The sequence below is a fragment of the Ursus arctos genome, unplaced genomic scaffold, assembly GCF_023065955.2.
Source record: "Ursus arctos isolate Adak ecotype North America unplaced genomic scaffold, UrsArc2.0 scaffold_3, whole genome shotgun sequence".
Lineage (NCBI taxonomy): Eukaryota > Metazoa > Chordata > Mammalia > Carnivora > Ursidae > Ursus > Ursus arctos.
In genome coordinates this window covers 83856991-83882483 of record NW_026622985.1, presented here as the reverse complement: position 1 = coordinate 83882483, position 25493 = coordinate 83856991, and the positions used below count along the sequence as shown (strand labels likewise).

The following is a 25493-nucleotide window of genomic DNA, read 5'->3' as shown; positions in this document are numbered from 1 at the left end:
ATGAGTAAATTACATGCTTCCTTCCCCTCAGAGGGAAAAAGGACCTACAAATTAAAAGATATTTTAACTTGATTTAACAATTCTCCAAATTTCATTCACATCAATCCCTTCTAAAATTTTGAGTACAAGACATATTGCCATGGGAAATGAGGTGTGTTATTATAGAAACAGACTTTACTAAGTTCAGTTCATTGCTGCTTGATATTTAGAATTGCCCCAAATTTCATGTAAGGAAGAGTTAGTGAAACAGATGTTTTTACTCCCAATGTTTAATACAAATAAATCTGTTACCTTATGAAATCTTCTTCCTCTTCTCTCTTCGGCCTCAGCTGTTTGGGTTGAGCCATGTTAATCCAGTTTGGTAGAGATTTCAAGAGTCTGCTGATATCATCATCTTTTGCCCAAGATGCACTGATGACAAGTTTCTCTTCTGACTGGACAATGCCCCTGAACACAATCAGTGGAAAAGAGATACTTCAGCACGTTGCCTGGTATCAGTTGCATTTTTCATCTACCTTTGCTGTAGGGAAAAAAATACCATAGCCACCTCTCTTATTAACATAATCCATTATCTAAGTTGGGAGTCGTGACATCCATTAACAGGTCACGTTACTGGGAAACCATTTCTAGATTTTGTTCTTAGTTTCTTCACTGCTGAGTAATTGTGAAAGGTCATAATAATACTAATTCGTCACCCTTATCATAGTTAATCCCTTAGGATAAATAAAAACCTATAGTAGGTTTTGGGTGGGAATCTTTCAAGAAAGACGTTGAACAAGTAAGAATGTTATGAAGTAACAACGTAAATGGTATCGTCAAGGTGACGAAGTGTTACAAAAGGTTGTTCTCTGACTCCTTGGCTTACACCACCAATTAGTTCTACGTGAAGGTACTTTTTCAACTACGGACACCCCTCTATTCAAAGTAAATCTACCATCATAGAGAAACCTTCTGCCCCTCATGTCAGGCACGAAAAGTCTTTGATTATTGCTCGCTCCAGTGGGCTTTGACTGGTGACCTAGAGTGACAGGCTTCAAGTCCTTTAATAGGGCCCATGGGTTAGCTATTAACACTGCGCTTACCAGAAAGTACCTGTAAATTTATCTTAAATGTTCAATTTCAACTAAATTAAAAAGCTTCTCCTTCTGATCAACGTTTCTGTCACTATAACTAATTTCAATGGTCTAAAAATCATCAGCAACTCTACGTGACAGGAATGACATTTATTTATGAAGGGAGTGCTACTTAGCTGGCTACCCCCTCTCAAGGTGACCCAGACTCCAGGAGGTTCCCTCCACCCCCGGCAGGAATTTATGTTGGTGTCAGAATCATAACTAGGGGACATTTTGCATTTCTTAATATACAACATATGTACGGCGGGTATGCATGATAAAAGCTCTTTAAGGAACAATTTAATGTTTGTCAACAAAAGAAGCTGAAGCCTAAAAACTTTGACTCATGACAATCTAACTCGAAGTAATAGGATTTCAGGTTGTAGGGAGCAGTATCGTTCTGGTTCTCTAAAAATAAGCTAGAATTACTAAGAGAACCATAGCTGACTTCTAGCATTCTTCGAACTCACTATAAGCGGAAGTTTTCTAACAGTAACTAAGGTCAGCAATACAGATATGAGACTACAGAACCTTCTTTCTTTGGGTCTCTCAAATTACTCTCCCTGGTACCTTCTATTCTCTTTTTTCTCTTATTTTCTTGCATCTTTTCTGCGGTATTTATGGATTAGTCCCACAATCTTTTACCCATACATATGTGGGGTGCTGGGTACCATCTCACACTCATGACGTCATATGCCAGGTGGGCCCTCGATGTTCTTTGGCCTTCCTTTTACCTGCCTCTGCTCAACTTCCCCTCCCATCCTCTCAATGCTATTTTTTAAACCTTCGCCCTTTATCTCCTCATTGCTTCTCCCCTATATTCTTCCTATCTGACACAGAAAGGAAGGTTCTTAATTACACACTTTCAAACATTCCACTTCTATCCCCCACAGAAATATCTTCAAATCTGACTCATCCTCATTCACTTCCAGTTAATCCCTCTACCTAGGCTCTTAGGAATCCTCCCTACTGCCCCCCAAATCCCCTTTTCCATATCTAGTATCTCCCTCAACATATTCCCCAACCCCGTTATTTATTTATTTTTTTAAAGAATGAATCAATCCCTTCCTTGATCCAGCATTTCTCTCCAGTTAAGCTCCTCCCTACCCTTCACAGACACTGTCACCTGGTCAGTGGCTTCACTCACTGACTTCTCTTTCTCACCTTGCACTCATTTTATCAATTTATGACTCTCTCTCCAGGATCTACTCTAGGATTTAACCCACCTATTGCTTTTTTGAAAAGTTAAAAGTCTTCAATTATTGTATTTTTTCCTTTCTAGATTTTCTCTTTAGCTCTTTTAGAAATCTACTGGCTTTCCTCCTCCAAAATGACCTGCCCTTGAATTATGGATTCTTTTCTTTACCTTTTTGAATATTTTAAAAGCAGCAATTTTAAAGTTCCTTTCATGTGGCTTTACATTTTTTGGTAGTTCGCTGGATGTCAAATGTCCTTTTAGCTGCGTTTTCCTTCTTTTCTCATGTGCTCTGCTATTGGTCGGTAAGCTCCACGCAGTGGGACTTGCCCTCTGTGGGAATCCTACATTTGCCCTGAGTTTTAAAGATATCACTATTAGGTGGTTTGCATTCCCCTCTTCTGGATCATATAGGTTTCACTAGTTCCAAGTAAGGTTTAAAGTTTTTTTTTCTTTCCTTTTTTTGGCTTAAAACATTCTCTCCCAACACGGGAAGTGCAAATTGAGGTCCTTACTTGCACCTGTGTGGGATTCTGATTTCTTCTAGAGGCCACTCTTCTATCTTCAAGTTGGGTGGTTCATTCCTATGTCTAGAGCTTTCCTGGTTCCACTCAAAGGTGGAAAAGTCCCTTGTGTAACTTCTGCACAGATAAAACTCCCTGCCATGCAGGTGTTCAAATGCCAGCCCCTACTTGGGTCTGAACTCCACCATGATCTGAATGTATGTGTCTGTCCAAATCTCACATGTTGGAATCCTACTACCAATGTTACAGTGTTAGGAAGTGGGGCCTTTAGGATGTGATTAGGTCATAAGGGTAGAACCTTCATGAGTGGGATTAGTGCCCTTATAAAGGAATCCCACAGAGCTCCCTAGCCCCTTTCACCATGTGATAAAGCAAGAGAAGTCTCCGACTTGGAAGAGGGCCTCACCTGACCCTTCTGGCATCCTAATCTTGAACGTCCACCCTCCAGAATGGTGAGAAATAAATTTCTATTGTTTATAAGTCATCCTATCTGTGCCACTTTGTTACACCAGCTCAAACAGACAAAGACAACTGCTATATGAAGTCCTGATACTTTTGTGGGCCACTCAACTTCAGTATTTGCTTACTGCTATGGCTTTTAGGTCTTCTTCCATTTGACTCTTCTGGAGAATCGTTTTTCTTCCTTTTGAAATTGGCTACATATTTAATTTTTTTTAAAGATTTTATGCATTTATTTGACAGAGATAGAGAGAGCCAGCGAGAGAGGGAACACAAGCAGGGGGAGTGGGAGAGGAAGAAGCAGGCTCACAGCGGAGAAGCCTGATGTGGGGCTGGATCCCAGAACTCCAGGATCACGCCCTGAGCTGAAGGCAGACGCTTAACGACTGCACCACCCAGGCACCCCTACATATTTAATTTTTTAAAAAAGTTACATATATATGTGTGTGTGTGTATATATATAAAGATTTTATTTGAGAGAAAGCATGCGACAGAGCATGAGTTGGGGGGAGGGGCAGTGGGAGAGAGAGCGGCAGACTCCCCACTGAGCAGGGAGCCCGACTCAGGGCTCTGTCCCAGGACCCCGAGATCATGACCTGAGCTGAAGGCAGATGCTTAACCAACTGAGCCACCCAGGTGCCCCTAAAGTTACATATTTTTAACTGGACTTTGTATGTGTTAGGAGTAGGAAAAGGGTTTCCTAAATCTATCAACTCCACACTTTTGACTGAAGTCAAAATTCAGTCTTAAATCAACTGCAGTCAGCGTTCTAGAACCACCATTTCTGTGAAACTGTTCCACTGACCCATGGGTGTATTTTATTCTTCACACTCTTTGATTATTCTAAAGCACCTGACACATAACTCCCTGAAATATTGCTCCTTGGGTTTCCACATCATCATCTTCTCCTGGTTCTACTCCTGCTATCCTAATCTCTTTCTCAGACAAACTGATGGCTCGTTTCCTCTACCCATTTTCTCAATATTGGTATTCCACTCTGCATTTCTCACTCGGGAAATTTCATCTTCTTGCCAGACTCAACTGACCTATATTCTGATAACTCTCAAATTGATATCTTCATGGCTGTCTTCTCGTCTGAGTCTTGGACCTGCACATCCAAAGGCTTCCTGAAGAGTTCTATTTGAAAGTCCTACCAGCATTTCAAATGAAAATGAGTCAAAGGAACTTACTTATTATTCACCTTTCCCTCTCCCGCTAAATATCTAGTATTCCTTGTTTTGGTCAACAGTCCAACCATCCATCCTGTTATTCAGTCACAAGTAAGAGTCTTAGTCATGAACTAAGAGTCATCCTATTCACCCACTGTCACAACATCCTGCCAATTCGACCTCCTTAGTATCTTACTACTCTGCTGTTTTCCTGTTTAGTCCAGTGCCATTAACCTTTACTTAGATCCTCATTATTTGTCACTTGGATTTGGCAGTAACTGGGCATCTTGCTTGGAACTTCTAGACCATTAGTCCAACTTACCACACTAGTTGGAAGAGTTATTTCCCTAAAACTGTTCAAATACAGTCATGTTGTTCTCCTTAGAACTCCACTGATTCCTAATTCTAAGACCAAGTCCAGAGTTAGCAAGGTAAGAATGAACATCCATGTTTTCAGCTTCATCTCCTGCTATTGTTTTCCTCCTCTGTCTGTGTTCACTATTCCCAGCCAAACCCTTGCCTGTGTTGGCTAAACACCCTATACATAATTAGTAGTCTAGAGCTTTTTCAATGGGGGAGGGTACTGTTTCCTACTTCTGTATATTGTCTCTGTCTGGAAAGCCTTTTCCTCATCCTCCTTGTTTGATTCTACTGATTAAGCTTTACTTCCATTCCTCCCTTAGGACAGCTGAGTCCTCTTCTTCTGTGCCACCTCACCCTTGTGTCAGAGATGTCCAACCTTGACGGCACATTGGAATCACATGGGGAGCTTTTAAAAACCTAGATACCAAGTTCACACCCAAGACCAAGTAAATCAATCTCTGGGAGGGAAACTCAGGCATTCGAGTTTTCACAAGTCTCCCAGGTGATTCCACTGTGCATTCAAAGGTGAGACTCACCACCTTACACACACTTCCACTCTCACTGGTCCTGCTGCACTTCTTTACAAGTTGGGATCTCACACTGGATGAGGAGTTCTTTGAGGGTAGAGTGAATTTCTCTTTGGTTTTTGTGTCCCCAGTGTCTAGTACAATAGCTGGTATTTGGAAAATAAATAACTGAACTGGAACTAAAAATAAGCTCTCTTCAGTTATAGGAGTCTAGGTAACTTATTAAACTAAAACCATCTTAGTGGTTTTCCTTTACTTCTTCTCTTTACTAAATGACTTAGGTGAGCTCTCAAGTCATTTGATATTTTAGTCAAATTAGAGATCACTCTGCCAGGCTCTCACCATACCTCTCTGAATTCAGCACAAATCAGAATCAGGATTACAGGTGTGTCTCCCTCTGAAAAAACGCCAACATAAAAAAAGTCCTGACCCACAAAACAAATAAATTACGGAATGATTACTGACATACTTCCCCCTTCTACTCCACTTGTTTCTTGGTGGCACGTTCTTGCAAAGTTTCCTCAAAGTCTCACCTTCTCTGTGAAGGATTTGTTGACTATGTCAGCCTACAATAATCTCTCCCTTTGGAAAGCAAATGAACAAAACCCCTCCTTTATACTGATCACTTAGACTTCAAAATTAGAACTTTATCCTATGTACTGGGTTGCATAAACTATCACCAATGGGTCAAATCTGCCCCATCAGCTGAGTTGGTATGTCCTGTAAGCTATGAACAGGGCTGACATTTTAAAATGCTTTTAAAAAAAAAAAATCAAAAGAAGAATATTTTGTGAGATGTGATATAAAGTGTAAATTTTAGCATCTGTATCTAGAAAGAACTTTGGCTGGGTGGTTCAGTTCCTCCTAGACCCATACCACAGGTGAAATTCTGCTCCACAGAGTTAGAACCTGAATTAGCTTTCCAGCATCTAAATCTTTGAGCCCATGGATGCTGCCCTAGGATTTAGGAAATAGCCTGGGTGTGTAGATGTGAGATGGTATTGTACATTTTAGACATCTAGAATTTTTCATTTTAGCACTAGCTGAAATGAAAAAAAAATAGCTGAGTGAAATACTACCTTAAAAGTACCCACATTGTTCACTTACAATATATTTTTTAAAGACTGGCTTAATTCAATAATATTTTATTACTGGCTTCACTAATATTCATAGATCCTATTTTAGTAAAAAAACAGTAATCAAAATGAACTAAGATGCTACCTATATACTTCCCTCAACAATAAATTATTAATTCATACTGGAATGAAGATCAATCCTGAATGTCATGCCAAGCATTCTAATTTGAAATATCGGCATTGATTAGCAATGTACAATTACCCTAAAGGGAATTTTTCATTCAAATGGCAAAGTCTCCATCCTCACCAACTGCATTTATTAGTTTATCATTTTGTGATATGCTGAACTGTGTGGGCTACAAAATTCTAGGACATATCCAAACAGCCTCAAAAAAGAAGAGCTAAATTTCCAACAATTATTCCACAAGAGGAGTAGGGTTAATCACCACTACCAGAACCATAATCTACTAATTAATTCACAGCTCAATGGGCCACAGACAGAGCCATCTGTGTAACTATTTGTACCCGTTCCCAGGAGGAGGAGGAAACTAGGTATACCTCTTGGAGCAGGTGATAAGGCTGCCATGAGAAGGGTCTACCCTCTAGACACAGCTGAGTGAATTTCATTCAGAAAACATCTGCTGGTGCTGACTGGTTCTGGTGTGCCCTGCTTCCGCCCCAGAGCAGTTGGGAAGTGCGAGTGTGCCTGGTCCCCGGACACAGCTGGGGTGCGGACTCTTTCATTAGGTAAACAACCAGGGGCAGGTGGGGCTAATTGGATTCAACTGTTTGGTGACAGCCAGGGCATGATGTTTACTTTCCGGGACTGAATCTTTCAGATGCTTCAAAAACTAGGAGCCAAGATAGACAGATGAACCCCAGACACGGATGGTTCAGAGGAAGCTACTGTAGTGGGTTTTCAACTGTGAATGACTGGACCTACAGCAGGCCAAACCGCCGAGCAACGTCCACGGACACAGTGACAATGACAATGAGGGCTGCAAAAGTAAGAGGTAGCGCGAGGCTGCTCATTGAAACAAACACAAAAACAAAACCCCCAAATCCCTTAAGATAAGATGGAGCAGAGTAAGTAGGAGAAGAGCAGAGAAACATTAGGCTCTTTTTGTATCACCCTCAGGCTGGTCAAAGAGCTTGATGACGGTCTAGATTTTTACCTAAGAATCACAGCTTCAGAAACATCGGATTACTCTGGAGATGACGCACGGGAAACAGTTCAAGAGGACCCGTGGAAAAGGATCTGAAATTTGAGAGTTTGTATAAGGTACCTCTTGGGCATAATTTAATAACAACCTTTAAATAGACACGTTCTCATAAGAACGGTTACACTAACTGATATTTAAAAAACAAGAAGGAAAGAATTGTAACTGAGGACCACAAATTAATATAAAATTTGTCGTTAAGTGTCAATCTTCAGATTCTTATTACAAGCAAACTGAAGATCTTTATGGAAAGACATCAGACCAGGTAACTGCCCTGTTTCAACCCTAAATGCATGCCTTCTTATTGCACTTAGAATAAAACTCATATTCCCTGGCCTTGAGGTCCTTTGTCAATGGTCCTTAATTCTGGCACACATTAAAACACTTGGGGGGGGGGAAGCATTTTAAAAGTGTATCAATTACACATTCTGAAGTGGGGCTCACGTTGATTCTAACACGTAGCGAGAAATAACCCGAATGATCTGCCCCTTGCACCTGTCCATCCTTACTCAATATGCACTTCTCCCTCCTTCTCTCTCCCTCTGTTCCAGTTACACTAAGCTTAATGCACTTAAGCTTTGAGCCTCTTGCCATCTTCATACCTCTCCCTCCTCTGCCTGGAATGTTCTTCCCATATTGCCATATGGCTCCATCTCAACTTTCAGAATTTAGCTCAAACATCAGGTCCTCTCTGAGGTCTTTCCTGATGCTGTCCCTCACCTTGAGCCTTTTTTTTTTTTTAACCACATCACCCTTATTCCTGAGAAATTTATTATTTGTTACTTGATTGTATTCTGTGTCCCTCATTAGGGTGTCAAGTCCGTGAAGGCAGGATGCCTAGTGTATTCACTTTTATACTCTTCCATCTAGAATAACGCTGGCCCCAGAAGTGCTTCATAACTAACTGCGGAATAAATAATGATGAGTGAATGACAGCAGTGAAGCACAAAGCACCAGGGAAATAACAGAGGTTACAAAAATAGCTTTCTTTTGCCATCGTATTAGTGAATAACAATATTATCAATGAATTAATTTAAAAATAAATAATAAATACCAGCAGCAATAACTATCAGCTGACAGCATTTAGTAGGCATTGATCTCAACACTTCACATGTATTAACTCTTGCAATCCTGGTAACAATCCTGTGTGCTAAGCACGGCAATTTTTCCCATTTGATAGACGAAATACCAAGGCCTGCTCAGGGTCGGAGAGGCTGAGGAGGGCAGAGCCGGACCTGAGTCTGTACCAACTGCTCTGGACTCCGTGGTCCTGTGAGAACGTGTCTGAACCATCTGCAACATTCAGGTTCCCTGTTCCCTCTTTAATTGCACTGCCTCTTCTCTGGGCTTTCGAGCCACACACGCTTGGCCTGAAGCCACACAACCACCCCCGCGCCCTGTGACCCTAGCCAGGTTCTGGACCTTTCTGCACCTCCGTTTTCTTACTGGTGAGCTCGAGGGAGTCTTGTCTTCAGGACAGTTGGAGCTGAAGAGATAGGTTAATGACTGACAGTCCCCTGCACAGTGGCTGAGTGCTTTTCTGACTGTGACCCCATTCCAGTCCAGGTCGTTATTACTTTTCTGTGACCCCATTCCAGTCCAGGTCGTTATTACTTTGTAGCGAAGTTACAAGAGACTCCATCTGATACTGTGGTCGGCTGAGTTGCGGGGGAGAAATTAAGACTGGCTGCTTGCTATGGAATCTGTGGGACCTGTGGCTGCGTGGGCAGCACCTGTGTCAGCTGACGTGCACTCGAAAGGTGGAGGGAAGCTACTCATTTGATCAATAAACATGGGGGAGAGGCCTCTACATGGACATCATGCTAAAAGCTGGAGATGAGTATGTGGGAAAAGACACGAGAATTTCCTTCTAGATTTTCAAAGTTTAGATCAGTAACACCCATGAGAATCACTTTTGGGACATTTTAAACTACTCTTGCCCAGCCCCAAGGCTCAGTGGGCCCAGTGCGGGAAATCCAGGATGGGTGCTTTGAAATCTCCCCAAATAAGTCCGATGTGAATCCACAGCTAAAAAACAATGTTTTGGGGAGAGAATGACATGTAAACCAATAATTGATCAGATCATGCATATGAAAAAAATTTTTAAATTGCAATAAAATGGGATGCCAGAATAGAGTTATGCATAATAAATTATAGGAGCAAATAAAAACTCTCATTTGCTGAGTGCTCTCTATGAACCAGACAGTGTACATATTTTATAAGTGTTCTTTTGTATCTCCTCAATATTTAATAAAAATGAATATATCAGTGCCATGTAAGCCAAGGGGGTAAGGGATAGAACATAGTTTCAAGAGGCAACCAGAACACAGGCTTGCATGGAGCTTGCAGAGAGTTGCCTTGGCTATTTTTCTGATTCTTTTTTTTTTTCCTTTTTTAAGATTTTATTTATTTATTTATTTATTTATTTGAGAGAGAGAGAAAGAGAGAGAGAGAGACCATGCACATATGAGTCGGGGGAGGGGGAGAGGGAAAGAGAATCTTGGGCAGATTCTGCACTGAGTGCAGGCCTGATGGGGGGGCGTGGAGGGGAACGACTTGATTTCATGACCCCGAGATCACGACCTGAGCTGAAACCAAAAGTCAGACCTCAACCAACTGCACAACCCAGCGCCCCTCCGTGGCTCTTCAGAGGTTCAAAGTTAGTTTAGACTTTTGGTTTGGCTCAGGTTGTGATCTCAGGGTCCTGGGATTGAGTCCTGTGTTGGGCTCCGCGCTGAATGGATAGTTTGTTTAAGATTCTCTCTCCCCATCTCCCTCTGCCCCCCCCCCGCCCTCCCCCTTGCTCACGTGCTCTCTTTCTCAAATAAATAAATAAATCTAAAAAAAAAACTTAGTTTAGGTTTTGCAACTTTTCATCTTTGATGCTATTGATCCTTTTTGGGCTTTAGAGCCAGACAGACTTAGCTTCTGGCGCATGTCCTCCCACTCCCACTCGCAACCCCTGTCACCTTAGCTGGGTTACGAACTTGGCAAGGCAAGCTCAACTATCAACCAGGCTCTCATTCCTGCAGGATTCTGGCCTCTGGCTACTCAGGAAACCCTAGGGCTTCAAGACCCATCACAGGTCCTGGTCTCTCGTTCCTGCTATTTTACACAATGAGGCCACTGAGATCTTAGAACACTGCTTTGATCGTGGAGAAGGCAGGTCATCCTCCTTAGCAAAACCCACGATAGTATTCCCTCACTTCATATGGGAAGTTTTCAGAACCTATTCTGCCCATTCCTACCCAGCCACACTGTCTACACAGTCATTTTGATTTCTCAACCTCTCCCCCGCACATCGCATCTACACATGCTACCCCACTGCTTGCTCACCCTGTTCGGTCCGTTAGGAATTTCCTTATTCATTCAGCAAACACACCGAGGGCCAATGAGTTGCCTAGCCCTGGACAGACGTGGTTTCTGTCATCAGCAATGGCAAGTTTATCCCCATGTCACTCTTTCTTCATGCTCTGGCATGAGTGTTTGGTCCTCTCTGAACCCTGAGGATGGTTATACTTTCTCCTAATAAAGACATGCTGGTGTTTTCTATCAGTTGAGACACAAAGATTAGAAGATGTTTTATTTGTATTCTCTACCAGGCCCAACCAGTGCAGAAAGACCACAAAAAAAATTAATGGACTGATGCTGATTTGGAAGAGGCAGAAACTTTAAAAAACTGTGGTTTCCAATCTTTTAATGACTATTTTGGGACACCTAAGCTGCTGGTAGTACCCCAGGACAGAGAGGACGAGCAGAGGCAGCGACGCACTCAGCGTGGAAGTAGCAGGCTAATGGACCAACTGCCTGATTGCTAATGCAGCACAGTGGAGAATCCACAGCTGAATTTGCCTCTAAGCCCCAAGGGGTGTGACTAATTAAGGAAAAGACTTCTAGTCCTCATTACCCTTTTAGGAAACCTCTCTTGATCCAAAGCATGTAACATGACATCATTAGACAGTACAGTCTTTCTCTCCAGAGTGAGGTGCTCACGGAAAGGTGAGACGTTCCTGACCTTCCCTCAGATCTCTTAACTCCCAATGGATGCTCCGGTTCTCGTGGTAAACTTAGAAAACAAGCCAGCTCTCAGCAGAGGGCATTGTGAGCTTGTGGATTTGATCATTTCTCTAAAAGATATCTGCTGAGAAAGAATCAGATTGCAATGTTTCCCTGCTCCCCTTCCTCCTTCCCCAATGTTATATCATTTTGGATCATTTGAATTGTATATGGCTTTCTATTTAAGTCAGTCATTTGCTGGCAGCAAAACTAGAACATTTCCTGTTTTTCCTCTCACTGTAATCAGGATTTGGCTGTCCAAATTAGGACTGCCCTAATTACTCCCCAGCAGGTGCCAGTCTGGGGGAGGGCAATAAACGGGAAGGGAGAAAGTAAGGACACTCTGCATCCTCAGAGCCATACAATAAGAAAACACTTTCTAGCTTGAAAAACCTGATTAAGAAATAGGCAACAGGCTCCGTGGGGTTATATATGGTTGTGTGTGTGTGTGTGTGTGTGTGTGTGTGTGTGTGTGTGTGCGCGCGCGCGCGCGCGAAGGAGAGTGTGTGTTGTTTTATAACGGCCATATAAACGATTTTCTATTTTTTCTCCTTCAAAGCTTCACAGAATTACTTTTCCCATCCCTGAGATAATTCATCCCAGGCCTACAATTCAGCAACTGTGGTAGATCGCTACAGATATTACCTTGAGTATGAAATGATCTGATAATGGACACCAATAAGTGGACACCATTGCAGACAGTTGGGCCAGGAGGGATACCACGGTGGTATGGACTCCTGGGGGAAAGAATCAAGATAACTCTTCATGACTACAATACATCAGGAGCCAAACCAAAAGCAATAGCTGTGTTCCAAGAAGAAGTAATAGAACGGGATACAGTTGCGTTGTTTGGACAAAATGGCGAAATGTAAATGACAGAGAAAGAATTCAATCCCTAGAAGGACAGACCACAGCAAACAAAACTCTCCATGTTCCTGTCTAGAGCCAGTCACTCCCCCTGTGTATTACATCCCGCTCCTACTCACTCGCCAAAACCCAATTTCAGCAATTTGCCCCTTTCTCTCCTACATCAGCAATCTTCCCTTTCTCCTAAGTAATACCCTTCAAATACAAACACACAGATTTCTTCTATTTAAAAGAACATATAAAATGACAAAAGACCCTTCGTGTGACCTCATCTCTCCAGCTACAACCTCATTTCTCTGTCCCTCATGGCAGCAAAACTCACTGTATGGGTTTCACCTATACTTACAAGCTCCCCGCTCTCTGTTTCTTCCTTCGGCCCAGGTCCGTACAGGTTTCGGTCCTACTGGTCCACAAAAACCGCTCCGGTGATGGTCACCAATGCCCTCTGTGTGGTCAAACCTGTCCCTGCATCAGTTCGAACGCTGACCCGATGCTGACCCTCCCTCCACCCTGCTACTTGGTCTCCGGACACCGCACTCTGAATCTGCCCCCTACTTCACTGACTGCTGCTTCTTGCTGCCTTTGCTGGTTTCTTCTCGTCTGGCAAACTTCTTCAAGTCCACAGTCCTCTTCTGTCATGTTTACACTCACTCCCGTGAGGTTTCATCTCACCATGGTTTATTTATTTATTTATTCTCTCGCCATGGTTTTAAATACTGTTTACACATACTATTTGTATGTCGATGGCCAGACCCCTCTCCTTTGGATGCCTGCTCCCTACCTCCATGTGGATGCCTCAGAGACCCCCCCCCCCGCTGCCCCAAATTTAAGTCCTCACCTGCTTGCTCTGCGGCGTCCTTCCTCTCAATAGCTGGCAAGTCCATCTTTTCATCACTCAAATGAAAAATCCCAGGAGTCACCTTCGACACCTTTCTTTCTCTTACACTCAAACTAATCAGACAGGGAATTTCAAAAATATTCAGAATTCAACCGGTCCTCACCATTGCTGCTGCCACCAAGCAGTATGAGCGGTCTTCGTCCTCACCCGGATCACCACAACAACCCTTAACTGCGCTCCCCGCTGCCACCCTTGACCCCTACAGCTGACTCTCAATAGGGTGTAAGTCAGATCATGCTGCCCCCAGGCACGATTCCTACAGCGGCTCCCCACTTCACTCGGAGTAGAAGCCAGCATCCCTACTGTGACCTACAAGGCCCTGCCTGGTCTGGCCCTCTGATCTCTTTGGGACGTCCTCCTAATACCCTCTTTGCTCACTTTACCCCAACCACACTGGCCTCCAGGCTGTGGCTCCTGAAAATTGTCATGCAGAGCCCTGCCTTAGGGCCTTTGCCTTCTTCAGGGTACTCTTTCCAGATACTTTAGCTAACTCCCCAAATTCCTTTGAGCCTCTTCTCAAACCTCGACTTGAGTGGCCCTCTGGAACACCCTATGTAAAACGGCAGGCTCCTTGTCCTATTCTCTAGTCTATCCGCCCTATGCCATTCCCTCCCCCACCCCACAGTACTTATTATTTTAAAATTCTTTGTGTTTATGCATTCTATTTATTGTCTGTCTTCTCTCTTCCATCTCCAACAGAATGTAAACTCCATGAAAGCAACATCTTGTCTTTTGGTTCATCGCTGTACCTACTAACTGTTACACAAGTACTCTATAAACACCTGCTGACTGAATGAAAGCCTAGAAACCAGTATGTAGTTTTAGGGATGGGGAAACCGACTGTGTCAACAGTTACTGAAATCAAAGAATATTTCAACAGGTTTAATACATTTAGGCAAGGACCTTGGGGCACAGAAGTAATTCAGAGCAGAGAATCACGGAACCATTCCCGATAATCTTAGACGTATCCTGGCAAACAGTGAAAAATGCCCGAGAGCAAAGATGTTCATAAAAGAAAAGAAAGTAAATGACAGAAATCGGGTGAGTTTGGAGTTACAGGCAAAATTCTAGAACAGATTACTCAAGATGGTTTGTGAACAATTGGGAAGTGGTCCTCACGCGGAGCCAGGAAGACCTCCCTACGCACAAGTCACATGCCTTCGTTCCTATCTTAAATCGGGACTCATTGCTTTGACAGAAGAAATGGTAAATCTGTCTCAAGGTCAAGAGTCCTGGTTTCCAGGGGTAATTTGTAAGCTGCCCAAGATGAGCGAGAGCTCTTAACAAAGGTTCAGCAGAGCAGGGAACAGTGGGTCCTGAAAGTGGAAGGATACCTCGTGCTGTCGTTTGCACGTCAGTATGTGCTCACCCTGGGGAGACCTGAGGGAGGGGGACTGCATTACAAAGATTAGGACTGGACAGACACCAGCAAGAAATCTAACAAGTCTCTTACAGGGGCAGATGGTAAAGTACAGGGGGTCCTATCATGAATGGTGGTAAAGTTCATCTTTGTCATTAGAATCACAGCTAATCATTTTGGGGGACACTTACTAGTTTGTTAAGAACAGTTCTAGAAGACTAACATTTTCAAAACAACCCTACAAGAGAAGATCTATTATTATCCCTTTTTGCAGATGAGAAAGTTAAGGCACAGGGCGGCTGAGTAACTGTTCAAGGTCATATAACTAATAGGGGGTAAAGCGGGCATTCAAATGTAGGTTCCAGAGTCTGCTCTTGAGGCACAGTTTAGAAAACCCCATGAACTCCTGAGGTACTGAGTAATACAGGAATGAGAATCTCAAAGGAAGTCTCGAGAGGTATGCCCCCCAAATTCTCAACTTAGCCCTGTCCTGTTGAACATTTTTTTTCAAATAACATACATAAAGAAACTAAAAGATTGCTTATAAAATCAAGAATGACAAGGAATTTGGGGAAGAGCTAAGATTTCCTGATGACAGAATGAGGATTCAAAAATATCTCAAAAGACTGAAATGATGAGCTAAAAATAACATTAAATTTAATGGGTAAATGTGAGATCTTGAATTCAAGTGAAAAAAATTCTCTACAAATACAGCATAGAAAAGACAGGGCTCATTTCAACCAGTATTTCTTCATATATTTCCTTACCCCCTAGAGCCAACCAGTGGCCACGTCCTACAAATCTGCCTCCTAGTGTCTCCTGATCCGTCCCTTCCCCACCACCTCCTCTGCCTCTTCTCCAATTCAGGAACTCGTTGCCTCTCTTCCTCTCCCTCCCCCTCCACACTCTCGCCTTTCCCGTCCATCATACACAAAGCTCAGAAAAGTCTCCCTGCTGCACAAGTCTGTGCCTGAACTTCCCACTGATTCTTCCTCAGTGGTTCCCCACCACCGATCTTACAAGGCCAAGTTCCATGAGCCTGGTATTCAAGATCCTCCACTGTGGCTCAGCCTGCCTTTCCCAAACCCAAACATTCATCATTTGTTCTTTCTTTTCTGACTCTTCCCACCTCCTTGACATTGCTCTTGTTCCTTCTGCCAGCTCCTTTAGCCCAAATCCTGTCTAACTCCTCCTCACCCTTCACAAGGCCAACTTCCTACCCTTCACGGAGGCGCTCGCTCCTGTCCTCAAGTCGTTTCTTCCTCCTAGAGCCTGCCCACCTATCTTATATTTTCCATCACAAATTGACACTGTGGACATACGTGTCTTGGTCTCTGATTTCCTTTTCTAGTCTCCACCGAGAAGGCAAACTCATTAAAGGTATAATCTCTGACTGACTGACTGCTTTATCCTCACATCCTCACATCGCCTCGGATCTGGTAAATGCTCAACAGGCCTCTGACAAAAGCGAAGACAGGATGTAACAGGAAGCACCGAGTGCAGCACGGCGTCCTACACAAGGAGGTAATGGTGTTGCTGAACACTCAGGCGACTCTACTCGTGCTTCTCCTGCGTCCCCGCAATGGCCTTTATCTGTCAGCCTCCCTACAACCCATCCGTCTTTCGAAGGCCAGCACACATCTCACCTATGAAATCTGTTCTGACTCGTCTCCCCTTCTTTTTCTCTCTCATCTCTCATTCCTTCTGCTCTTTTGTCACATATTGTGCAAGTAGCACCTGATTACGTACTGTACTTTCGTACCTATGCTTAATTATATATCACATAAAATCTAGTATTTTATTATATACTCTTTTCTTCCCTAATTGTTTCAGGTCTTGTCAACCAGACCATAATTTGTTCCTATTATTAGCTTATTACCAGAAGTGCTATGATCTTTTCCACAGCTCAGTGAGATTTCTGAGCCCAGAGAAAAGAAATCGGAGGGAAAGCTAAAGGTTTTCAAGTTCATAACAACGGTTTTGCAGTTCTGCGGATGCCGGAAACAGGTGTAACTGTCCTGTCATGCCAGGAGGAAGGCTAGAGATTAAGCATCTGGAGAAGCACATTTTAAGAACTAAAAAGAAATCATATTGCAGGTTATTAAGGGATCCTAAGAATTTGACATTGCTTTCCTTTAAAGACCTTTTAGGATCACAAGATGAACTAACCACGATCTGGCATTTCCTCGAAGACAAATCTTAATGATTCTAGGCCTTCCTGGAAATCCAGGCTGACACCTTGTCTATGCCACTCAATGGCAGTCCTGAGTGGCTCTGTCCCTTGGTCCCTGGCATCCCCTCCGTTGGTGTGACAACACTTGCATCTAGGGGGCTATTTTTGTGCCACGTGCTCTCGTCAAGCCCCTTGACAAATGCAAAACTGGTCCTTTTCTAGAATGGTGGAAAAACAGTATCCCCTAGCAGGGCACTGGTCAGGCTGGCGACCGAAGCTCTACCTGCAGGCCGCGGCACAGGTGTCCTTGTACTCCTGGAGCTTCACGCACACCATGTTGAGGAACTGATCCGAGTACGCGCTCAGGTCATGCATCAGGTTCATGAGGTCCTGCACCGTCTTCTCCACAATGATCGTGCTCTGCGAGAGGACACACAAATTCATGAGTTGTTTTTTTTTTAACTCAAGTCGTGTATAGGACAAGGAAGGAAAACTGAAAGGATGCCATCATTTAAGACATGGGGTTTCCTGGGGGGATGCAACACTGACAAATATCGATTAAAAACAATCAAATAGGTCTCTTACATGACGCCAGTCTTCCAAAGGCCTGAGAAAGTACTTTCTATGGGAGGACGCACGACAGGGGTTTACGGATTGGTTTCATGGAATTCTTAGCATCCATGAGATATGGCTGCGGCTTTTAAGAAAGAAAATGCATATTCGGTTGGAGACTGGGTTACTGCCTCCAGGACTGTACTTTAAGTTTAGGGACCTAGGAAAGGCAGCTCAAGGAAAATGCCCCCCAGGATCCGTTTTACAAGTGTCAAAACCATGCACCTTTTCAGAACAACAGCTAACATTTCTATTGGGCCTCACAGCTCGTAGCAGGTTTTCACGCTCACAGCACAGGTCTCTTAGTTGGGACTCACATTCATCACGGTACTCACGAACATTCTTACAAGTGCAGCGTGCAGGGCTAGGCACGCTACAGACTTCAGCTCATTCCATCCTCTCAGCGTGCCTACCTGTCAGGTGAGTCCCACAATCATCCCCAGTTTCAAGATGAAGGAACAGCCTCAGAAAAGGACGTAAGCAGAGCAAGGACTGCAGGCTTCGCTCTTTTAACTACACCACTCTGCCTCGGAGCTAGCCCGGAGTTCCCTTGCCTGTAGCCCCACCATTTTCTCATTAGATCAGAGTATTTCCTATTGTTGCTGCTGTCACAGAAGCACTGTCCAAAGGGACTCAGCCATATTTTAAAAACAGAATTAGAGAAATATCCCACGGAAACAATAATAAGCCCGTCTTGCACCTAGGGCCTGATCGTACAGTGCAGCAGATCACCGTTCTATCTGCAAAGAGCCATATTCAATCAACTCTAAATCTTGGATTAAGACAAGACTGGGTTGTTGAAACCATTAGTTCATGCCTCTTTCAAAAGGAGCAGAATTATACTGGAGTAAATATTAATCACATGTCTAGCATCTTGGAATCCTTTGATCAATAACCAGTTTGTTGAAGATGGACTTATTTACATAGAATTACAGAAACTATGGAAGACTTGGCCATAAAAGTAAACAAAAAAAATCTTTTTTTCCTACGCTGACAGTGACCTGTGGGAAAAAATCAAAGGCCTTTTATTCTGCTTAAATGCAGACTATGGGGGTACAGGGTCTTGGTTAATTTTTTTTTCATTCTAAAAATAAAAAGAACGGATGAAACCGTACGGCTTTTCTCGACACAATGGAGGATCAGCTTGAGTTAAGCGTCCCACGTGCGTGCTTATTCAGGACTATTTAGCCGTGGAGGTTTCTTACCTTCTGTCCTGCTTCCCCACTACCTCCCCCCTCCTGAAGTAAAATAATCAGAAGGTGAAAAGGAAGGAACCGTTAGATTCTGTTAGGCAAACCTCATAGGAAACCAAATTACAGTCTCTGTAGAATCCCCACAAGTTCAACTTCCTTTTCTGTATTGATTTTCAGAATAAAGCTCTGCAGCTTCAACTCGATCCATAATCCCGCTCCTCTGTATTCGTGTGTGAGTGACAGGAATCGATTCTGCTTGGCTACATGTCCCCACGCTGCTCAGAAGAATCTACGACCCTCATCCTGACTCCGAACACGGGCTATCCTGTAACATGTGGACAGCAATTAACAAAGGAGAGTGGAGTTCGGCCGTCCTACCAAAGCCCCCTCAAAATCTAAACCACCACAGGGAAGAGGAGCACAGGGAGATTGCTCGGGGTTTACTGAGAGAAAGGGCTTGGTTCCATTTCCAATTAAGCTATTGATAATTAACTCTGGGCAGGTCTGGGTAACCTCTTCCTTTCTTATGACTCAATTTAGTCTTTTAATAACCAGGGATGCTTTGGTGGCTCCTCGACTGGCCTTCATCGCTCTGGGATTCCATCAGGGGGCTGGTGCTTTTACACAGAGGGGAAGATGTCTAATTGTTCTCAGGTCATCTCAGGTGTGTTTGGTCTTCCGGATTAGATGATCAAGTTCTCAAAAAAGCAAGAATGGCATTCTTCATTTCCTTTTGCCCATCTCCCATCATTCCCCTCCCCCAGTGGTTCACGATTTCTCAGGACCTTTAGGACAATGCAACTAATAAGAGAAGTAGTACTAATAATGTTAGCACACATAAATAAACCTCTCCTAGTGTCACATATGTCAGGGATGCTAGACACTGGCCTCTCTGCATCCTGCAGTCTCGCTGGGTGGGTTCAGGGTGGTCTGTGTTTATTCCTGTGATTGTCAGAGGGGAAGGGGAAAATGCAAGCATATGGGAACATCCCCTGGAGATAAAGGCTTTGGGGGAAGTACCTACAGGGAATGATCAGAATGCCATAGTTTAATTCTAATGATCGTGCTCAACAAAAAGCCTGTGTGATGCTCTATGATTACATACAATTTTCCAGCTATTTGGTTGGTTTACCTTGTCATGGTAGCACTCTGGATAATCAATCACTACATTCTCTTCAAGGAAAATGACACTGTAGTTTGCCAAATGATGGGTATTTTTACAGGGGGAAAAAGTTCCCATTTTCCAAGAATTTATTACAATTTCCAAATCAGTGGCTCTGACAGATAAGTGTTGCAAATCTCGAATTTCTAACAAGGTCAATTCTGTTTTTATTTATTTGATCTCTTTGGCATCTCAAATGATGTATTGACTCGTTATTAATTTTGGGATTTGCCAATGTTGAATATAATGATTTTATAATAAGTAAAACCCTGATTATATTCATTATAATTTCTACTAAACATATCACAAGTGATTGATATTTGTTTAGAAACAACTCAATTCTCATTTCTTGCAACTTATTACCAGGTAATAAAGTCTGGGCATGACATGAAAAATGAGAAAAGGAAAAAAAAAATCCCAAGATAGTGGATGCAATAAAAAAGCCATTGCTATGAAAAATAACTCAAGTTTCTTACAGAGATGCACCAGCAGGCTAAAATAGGAAGACGGTGTATAAGGACCAGCTCTTTGGTTCTGCGCTTTAAAAAAATTTTAACGAATGAAGATGATTGGACCTTTAAGACCTTGTCCATGGTTTGCCAAAATGGGGCTCTGCAGCCTGATACTAATAGTAAAATTATAGAAAATGGACTCTGAGTTCAAGTAATTTGGAAAATGCTGAGTTAAAGGAAATTGAAGTGGTTTCTTCACTGGAGGACTTTGGAAACTTTTACTATGCTAATGTCATTGTGAATCTGAAAGAGGCAAAGGTTGTATTCAATCTTTCCCTAATTATTTAAGAAAACATTTTTCATAGCACAGCATAGATCTTTTCACATCTTCTGGAACGGTGTTTCCAGAACATGGTTTGGGAATGACTCCCTAGTTTCCCGGTCATACTGATGAGGACCCTATGCCCAGTGACATGCTTGAGGACTCACAGGGAGTCCAGCAAGAACAGTATGAGAATCTGAGCCTCTTCCTCCGAGGTCCGCATCCTTTTCTACATGCCCAGCCTTTTAAGTTCTGGTCCCTTCCCACCTCTCTAACCTTCTCTCCAGCTCCACTGAGCGTTCTAACCCTATGCTCCAATCACACTCAACCACTAGTTATGCCTTGACTGCATCAAGCTACTTCCTGCCTGTGTGTCTTTGAGCTTCCTAATCTCTGGGCCTGGAATGCCCTTCCTAGCACATGTCTGTCATCCTTGAAAAGTCAGCTCACAGGCTACCTGCTCTGATTTAAATGCCCCCACCCCCCAGTGCTGCCAGAACACCCTAGGTACAATTAGCCCAAGCCCTCAGTGGAGTACGGTACCCACTGGTTCACCCGACTCTCTCTTTCGCTAGACCATCAATTCCTTTGAGCAGTGACTACACCTTCATATCTCTACTACCTAGTAGCAACTATATGCTGGCTAACTGAACATCAAAAAAAAAAGTGTCTGGCATATTGTAGGTGTTCAAGAAATGGTTACTAATGAAAACGCACGGCACATTCAGAACCATGAAAAGACAGATTTAGAGCAGAACTATGATGCAAAATAGTGAGTCAAAAGCCTCACGTGTGACGTGGAATCAGACCCAGAGCCTCTTTATTACTATATTACTGTATCTTAATTCCCATGGTTCTAATGACTGAACACTTATTGTGACTACAGACTTTAGACTTTTCTACAAAACTCTTCTGAATTTCACCTGACTATATGATTTTCTGCAATGTCAACCCATGACACATACAGCTAAATGTGCTAATTTTAAAGTTTTAAGAAATATAAATAAATTCACAATTCAGGAAAAACAAAACCAAAAACCTCGAGTTTGGAGAATGCAGTCTCTGTATGTGTGCCCTTTTAGTCCCCGGAGCCGGGATGGTTCAGAGATGCTACAAAGAACCCAAGGTTCTTGAAAACTGCTTTAGGAGGCATTTGAGAGAAAACAGTCAATTCAGACGCACCCCCATACTACCACACCCCCACACTACCACACACACACCAGCAACTGTGGAAGGAGGGGGTTTCACAAATGTTAGATGAGGACAATAATCTGTTTATTGGGACATATTCAATTACAAGTCAGTAAAGCCTGTCATACCATACCATCCTTCCAATTATTATCCGCTCTACATGCTAGCTTGCTGTGAACAATAATAGCTCCAGTTATGACAGTAATGCTGGAAGTGAAAAGGAAGTCTGCTTTTCATTTTTTAATCTATATTTTGATTTCTGTGATGTTTAAAATGTTCTGAATGGGTCTGCTCCTTTAATAAGCTATCTGGTAAAAGTCTATGCATCCAGGAGCTGGCACCTGAGAAAATGCCCTTCTACTCCCTTCCCCATCATCCTCCACCTCACCAGCAGAGGGATCTGTTAAAAACTTCTATCTCCTACAGAAATGAGTGCTTATGTCCATCAAAAGCCATGAACACAAGAAGTCATAGCAGTTTTACTTATAATAGCAAAAAAAAAAAAAAAAGGGCGATTGTCCCGTGCGTCAGTAGCTGAAGGAGCAGATGCTGTGTGGTATAGTCACACAACGGAATACTACAGAGCAATGAAAAAGGATGAGCCCCTACTGCACGTGACAACATGGATGGATCTCACACACCGTGTGCTGAGTAAAGCATTAAGACACAAAGGGAAACAACTGTTATTACCGTAGTTCAAAAACAAGCAGAAGTCGTCTCTGGTGGTAGAAGTCGGAAGAGTGGCCGTCCTGGAAGGGGGTGGGTCCTGACTGAGAAGGTGAGAACCTTCCAGGTGTTGGAAACATCTTGATGGGACAGCTGTTCCATGAGTAAACACATTACACATTTGTAAAAACACAGTTTTTACAAATATGTAAAAACTCTTCACACTTAAGATTTGTACGCTCTATAGAGTTTGTAAGTTTAATGTCAAAAGAAAACATTTGAAGTGATATCTGATTATGTCTCTTACCAACTTAAAGCTCTTGAATGCACGAGGCCCTGCATTCTTCAGATAACCCGCAAGGCCCTTCATGACAGGCTTCTGTCTACTCCTCCAGCCTCATCGGCTACCATTGCCCCTTGCTTCTCTGAGACCCGGCTACCTGGGGCTTCTTCAGTTCTTCGTTCCCATTTCAGGGCCCTGCACTTGCCTCTAAAGTTCTGTCCCCCATCTTCCTTTCTTAGAGTACTTTTCCTTATCTTTCAGATCTCAGCTAAAACCTCCTTTCTGTAGAAAAACTCTTCCCGACCCCCATTAGGTCCTCTGGTTAAAAACATCTAGAACAGCTCTCTCCTGTGCCTTTGGTTCTACTTCTCTGGAGAACTCCGATGGATATACCTTTGCTAGGGAAGGGGGAGATCGTGACTGGGAGGGACATCTGGTTGGTGGTTATGTACATGCATTTTAGACGTCAGTCGTAAACAATTCTGTCCAACCATTACACAAATGAAGAGGTACCCTTCCACAACTTGTCCGAGTACCATCTGTAAGTGCGTAAGTACTCGAGTACAGTGGTTTCCACTCACGGGGTATGTATGCACTGTGAAGATGTAGCAGTATTGCTGGCAACACTACTACAGACCACTGGATGCCAACTGTTGGGAAGGATCAGAAGCTGTCTGGGGACAGGGCAGGGGACTTAACTATTAAAGAGATACATATTTATTACGTACGTATTTCCTCTGGGCCAAATATTAGGCTCACTGCAGAAGATCAAAAGCCAGCTGAGACAAGGTCCCACCCTCCAGCAGTCTTAGATGTTAGTAGGAGGAGACCAACGAGTTCACAAAGACAATAAAGTCCCACAGGTGCTATCCTGGGCAACTGTATATTGTAAGCAGAGGCAGAGAGAAGGTAAGTTAACTGCACTGGGGTGGGGTTGGGGAGTGGTGGGAAAGAGGAAGTTATCACCGAATTGATTTCTGAAGGATCAATAGTGACTTACAGATTGACAAAACTGGGGGAAAGACACTGCAGTTAGAGCAGCATGAATGTGAAACAGCGTAGGATTTAGGGACGCGCAAGTGGTTCTTCACAGCTGTGATGAAGGGTACGTGTGCATGCGTGTGTGTGTGTGTGTGTGTGTGTGTATAGATCGGGGAGGCTGTGACAAGATGTCAGAGCTAGATGCTGGAGGTCCTTGCATAACAAATACATACTTGATACCTAAATATTTGGAATATCCCTCTTTTACCCTCTCCAAGCAAGAAAGTACAACGAAGTAATCCTGATGTCACTGATTAGATGATCCACTCCGAGTGTAGGAAGGTGATTTCCAAAGGTTCTACTCTTGAGAAAAGACAGACTTCTAGAGCCAACAGGGAAATACATTCTGAAGCTCCATTTGGCAGGCTGAAGAGAATTATAGTTTATAAATAGGCTTAAACAAAGAAAATATGAGGTCAAATTTTGGGCAACCAGCAATGGTCTATCTCTTTCTAATTCACATAAGTGATTATAAAATTTACCTGCCAGTTAATAACTTGGCAAATGTATACCATGTAAACTACGGATAATGTTTTCTTTTTTTTTTTTTTTTTTTTTTTTTTATTTTAATGATTTTTTATTATATTATGTTAGTCACCATACAGTACATCCCCGGTTTCCGATGCAAGGCTCGATGATTCATTAGTTGTGTATAACACCCAGTGCACCATGCAATACGTGCCCTCCTTACCACCCATCACCGGTCTATCCCATTCCCCCACCCCCCTCCCCTCTGAAGTCCTCAGTTTGTTTCTCATAGTCCATAGTCTCTCATGTTTCATTCCCCCTTCTGATTACCCCCCCTTTCTTTATCCCTTTCTTCCCCTACCGATCATCCTAGTTCTTATGTTCCATAGATGAGAGAAATCATATGATAGTTGTCTTTCTCTGCTTGACTTATTTCACTTAGCATTATCTCCTCCAGTGCTGTCCATGTTGTAGCAAATGTTGAGAACTCGTTCTTTCTGATAGCTGAGTAATATTCCATTGTATATATGGACCACAACTTCTTAATCCAGTCATCTGTTGAAGGGCATCTCGGCTCCTTCCACAATTTAGCTATTGTGGACATTGCTGCTATAAACATTGGGGTGCATATGGCCCTTCTCTTCACTACGTCTGTATCTTTGGGGTAAATACCCAGTAGTGCAATGGCTGGATCATAGGGTAGCTCAATTTTTAACTTTTTAAGGGACCTCCACACTGTTTTCCAGAGTGGCTGTACCAACTTGCATTCCCACCAACAATGTAGGAGGGATCCCCTTTCTCCACATCCTCTCCAACAATTGCTGTTTCTTGCCTTGTCTATTTTTGCCATTCTAACTGGCGTAAGGTGGTATCTCAGTGTGGTTTTGATTTGAATTTCCTTGATGGCTAATGATTTTGAACATTTTTTCATGTGTCTGTTAGCCATTTGTATGTCTTCATTGGAAAAGTGTCTGTTCATATCTTCTGCCCATTTTTTGATTTGTTTATTTGTTTCTCGTGTATTGAGTTTGAGAAGTTCTTTGTAGATCTTGGATACCAGTCCTTTATCTGTAGTGTCATTTGCAAATATATTCTCCCATTCCG

The 25493-nt window shown here is 42.9% G+C and overlaps 1 protein-coding gene across 1 annotated transcript in view; it reads right to left on the bottom strand.

Moving 5' to 3' along the window:
• EXOC4 (exocyst complex component 4) overlaps positions 1 to 25493 on the bottom strand; it is a 722726-nt gene that overhangs the window by 130598 nt on the left and 566635 nt on the right. The window contains exons 12-13 of the mRNA XM_026511236.4: positions 17283 to 17419; positions 292 to 447 (exon numbers count right to left, since the gene is read on the bottom strand). Of these exons, the coding sequence (XP_026367021.1) occupies positions 292 to 447; positions 17283 to 17419 (293 nt within the window). The remainder of the gene's footprint in view (positions 1 to 291; positions 448 to 17282; positions 17420 to 25493) is intronic.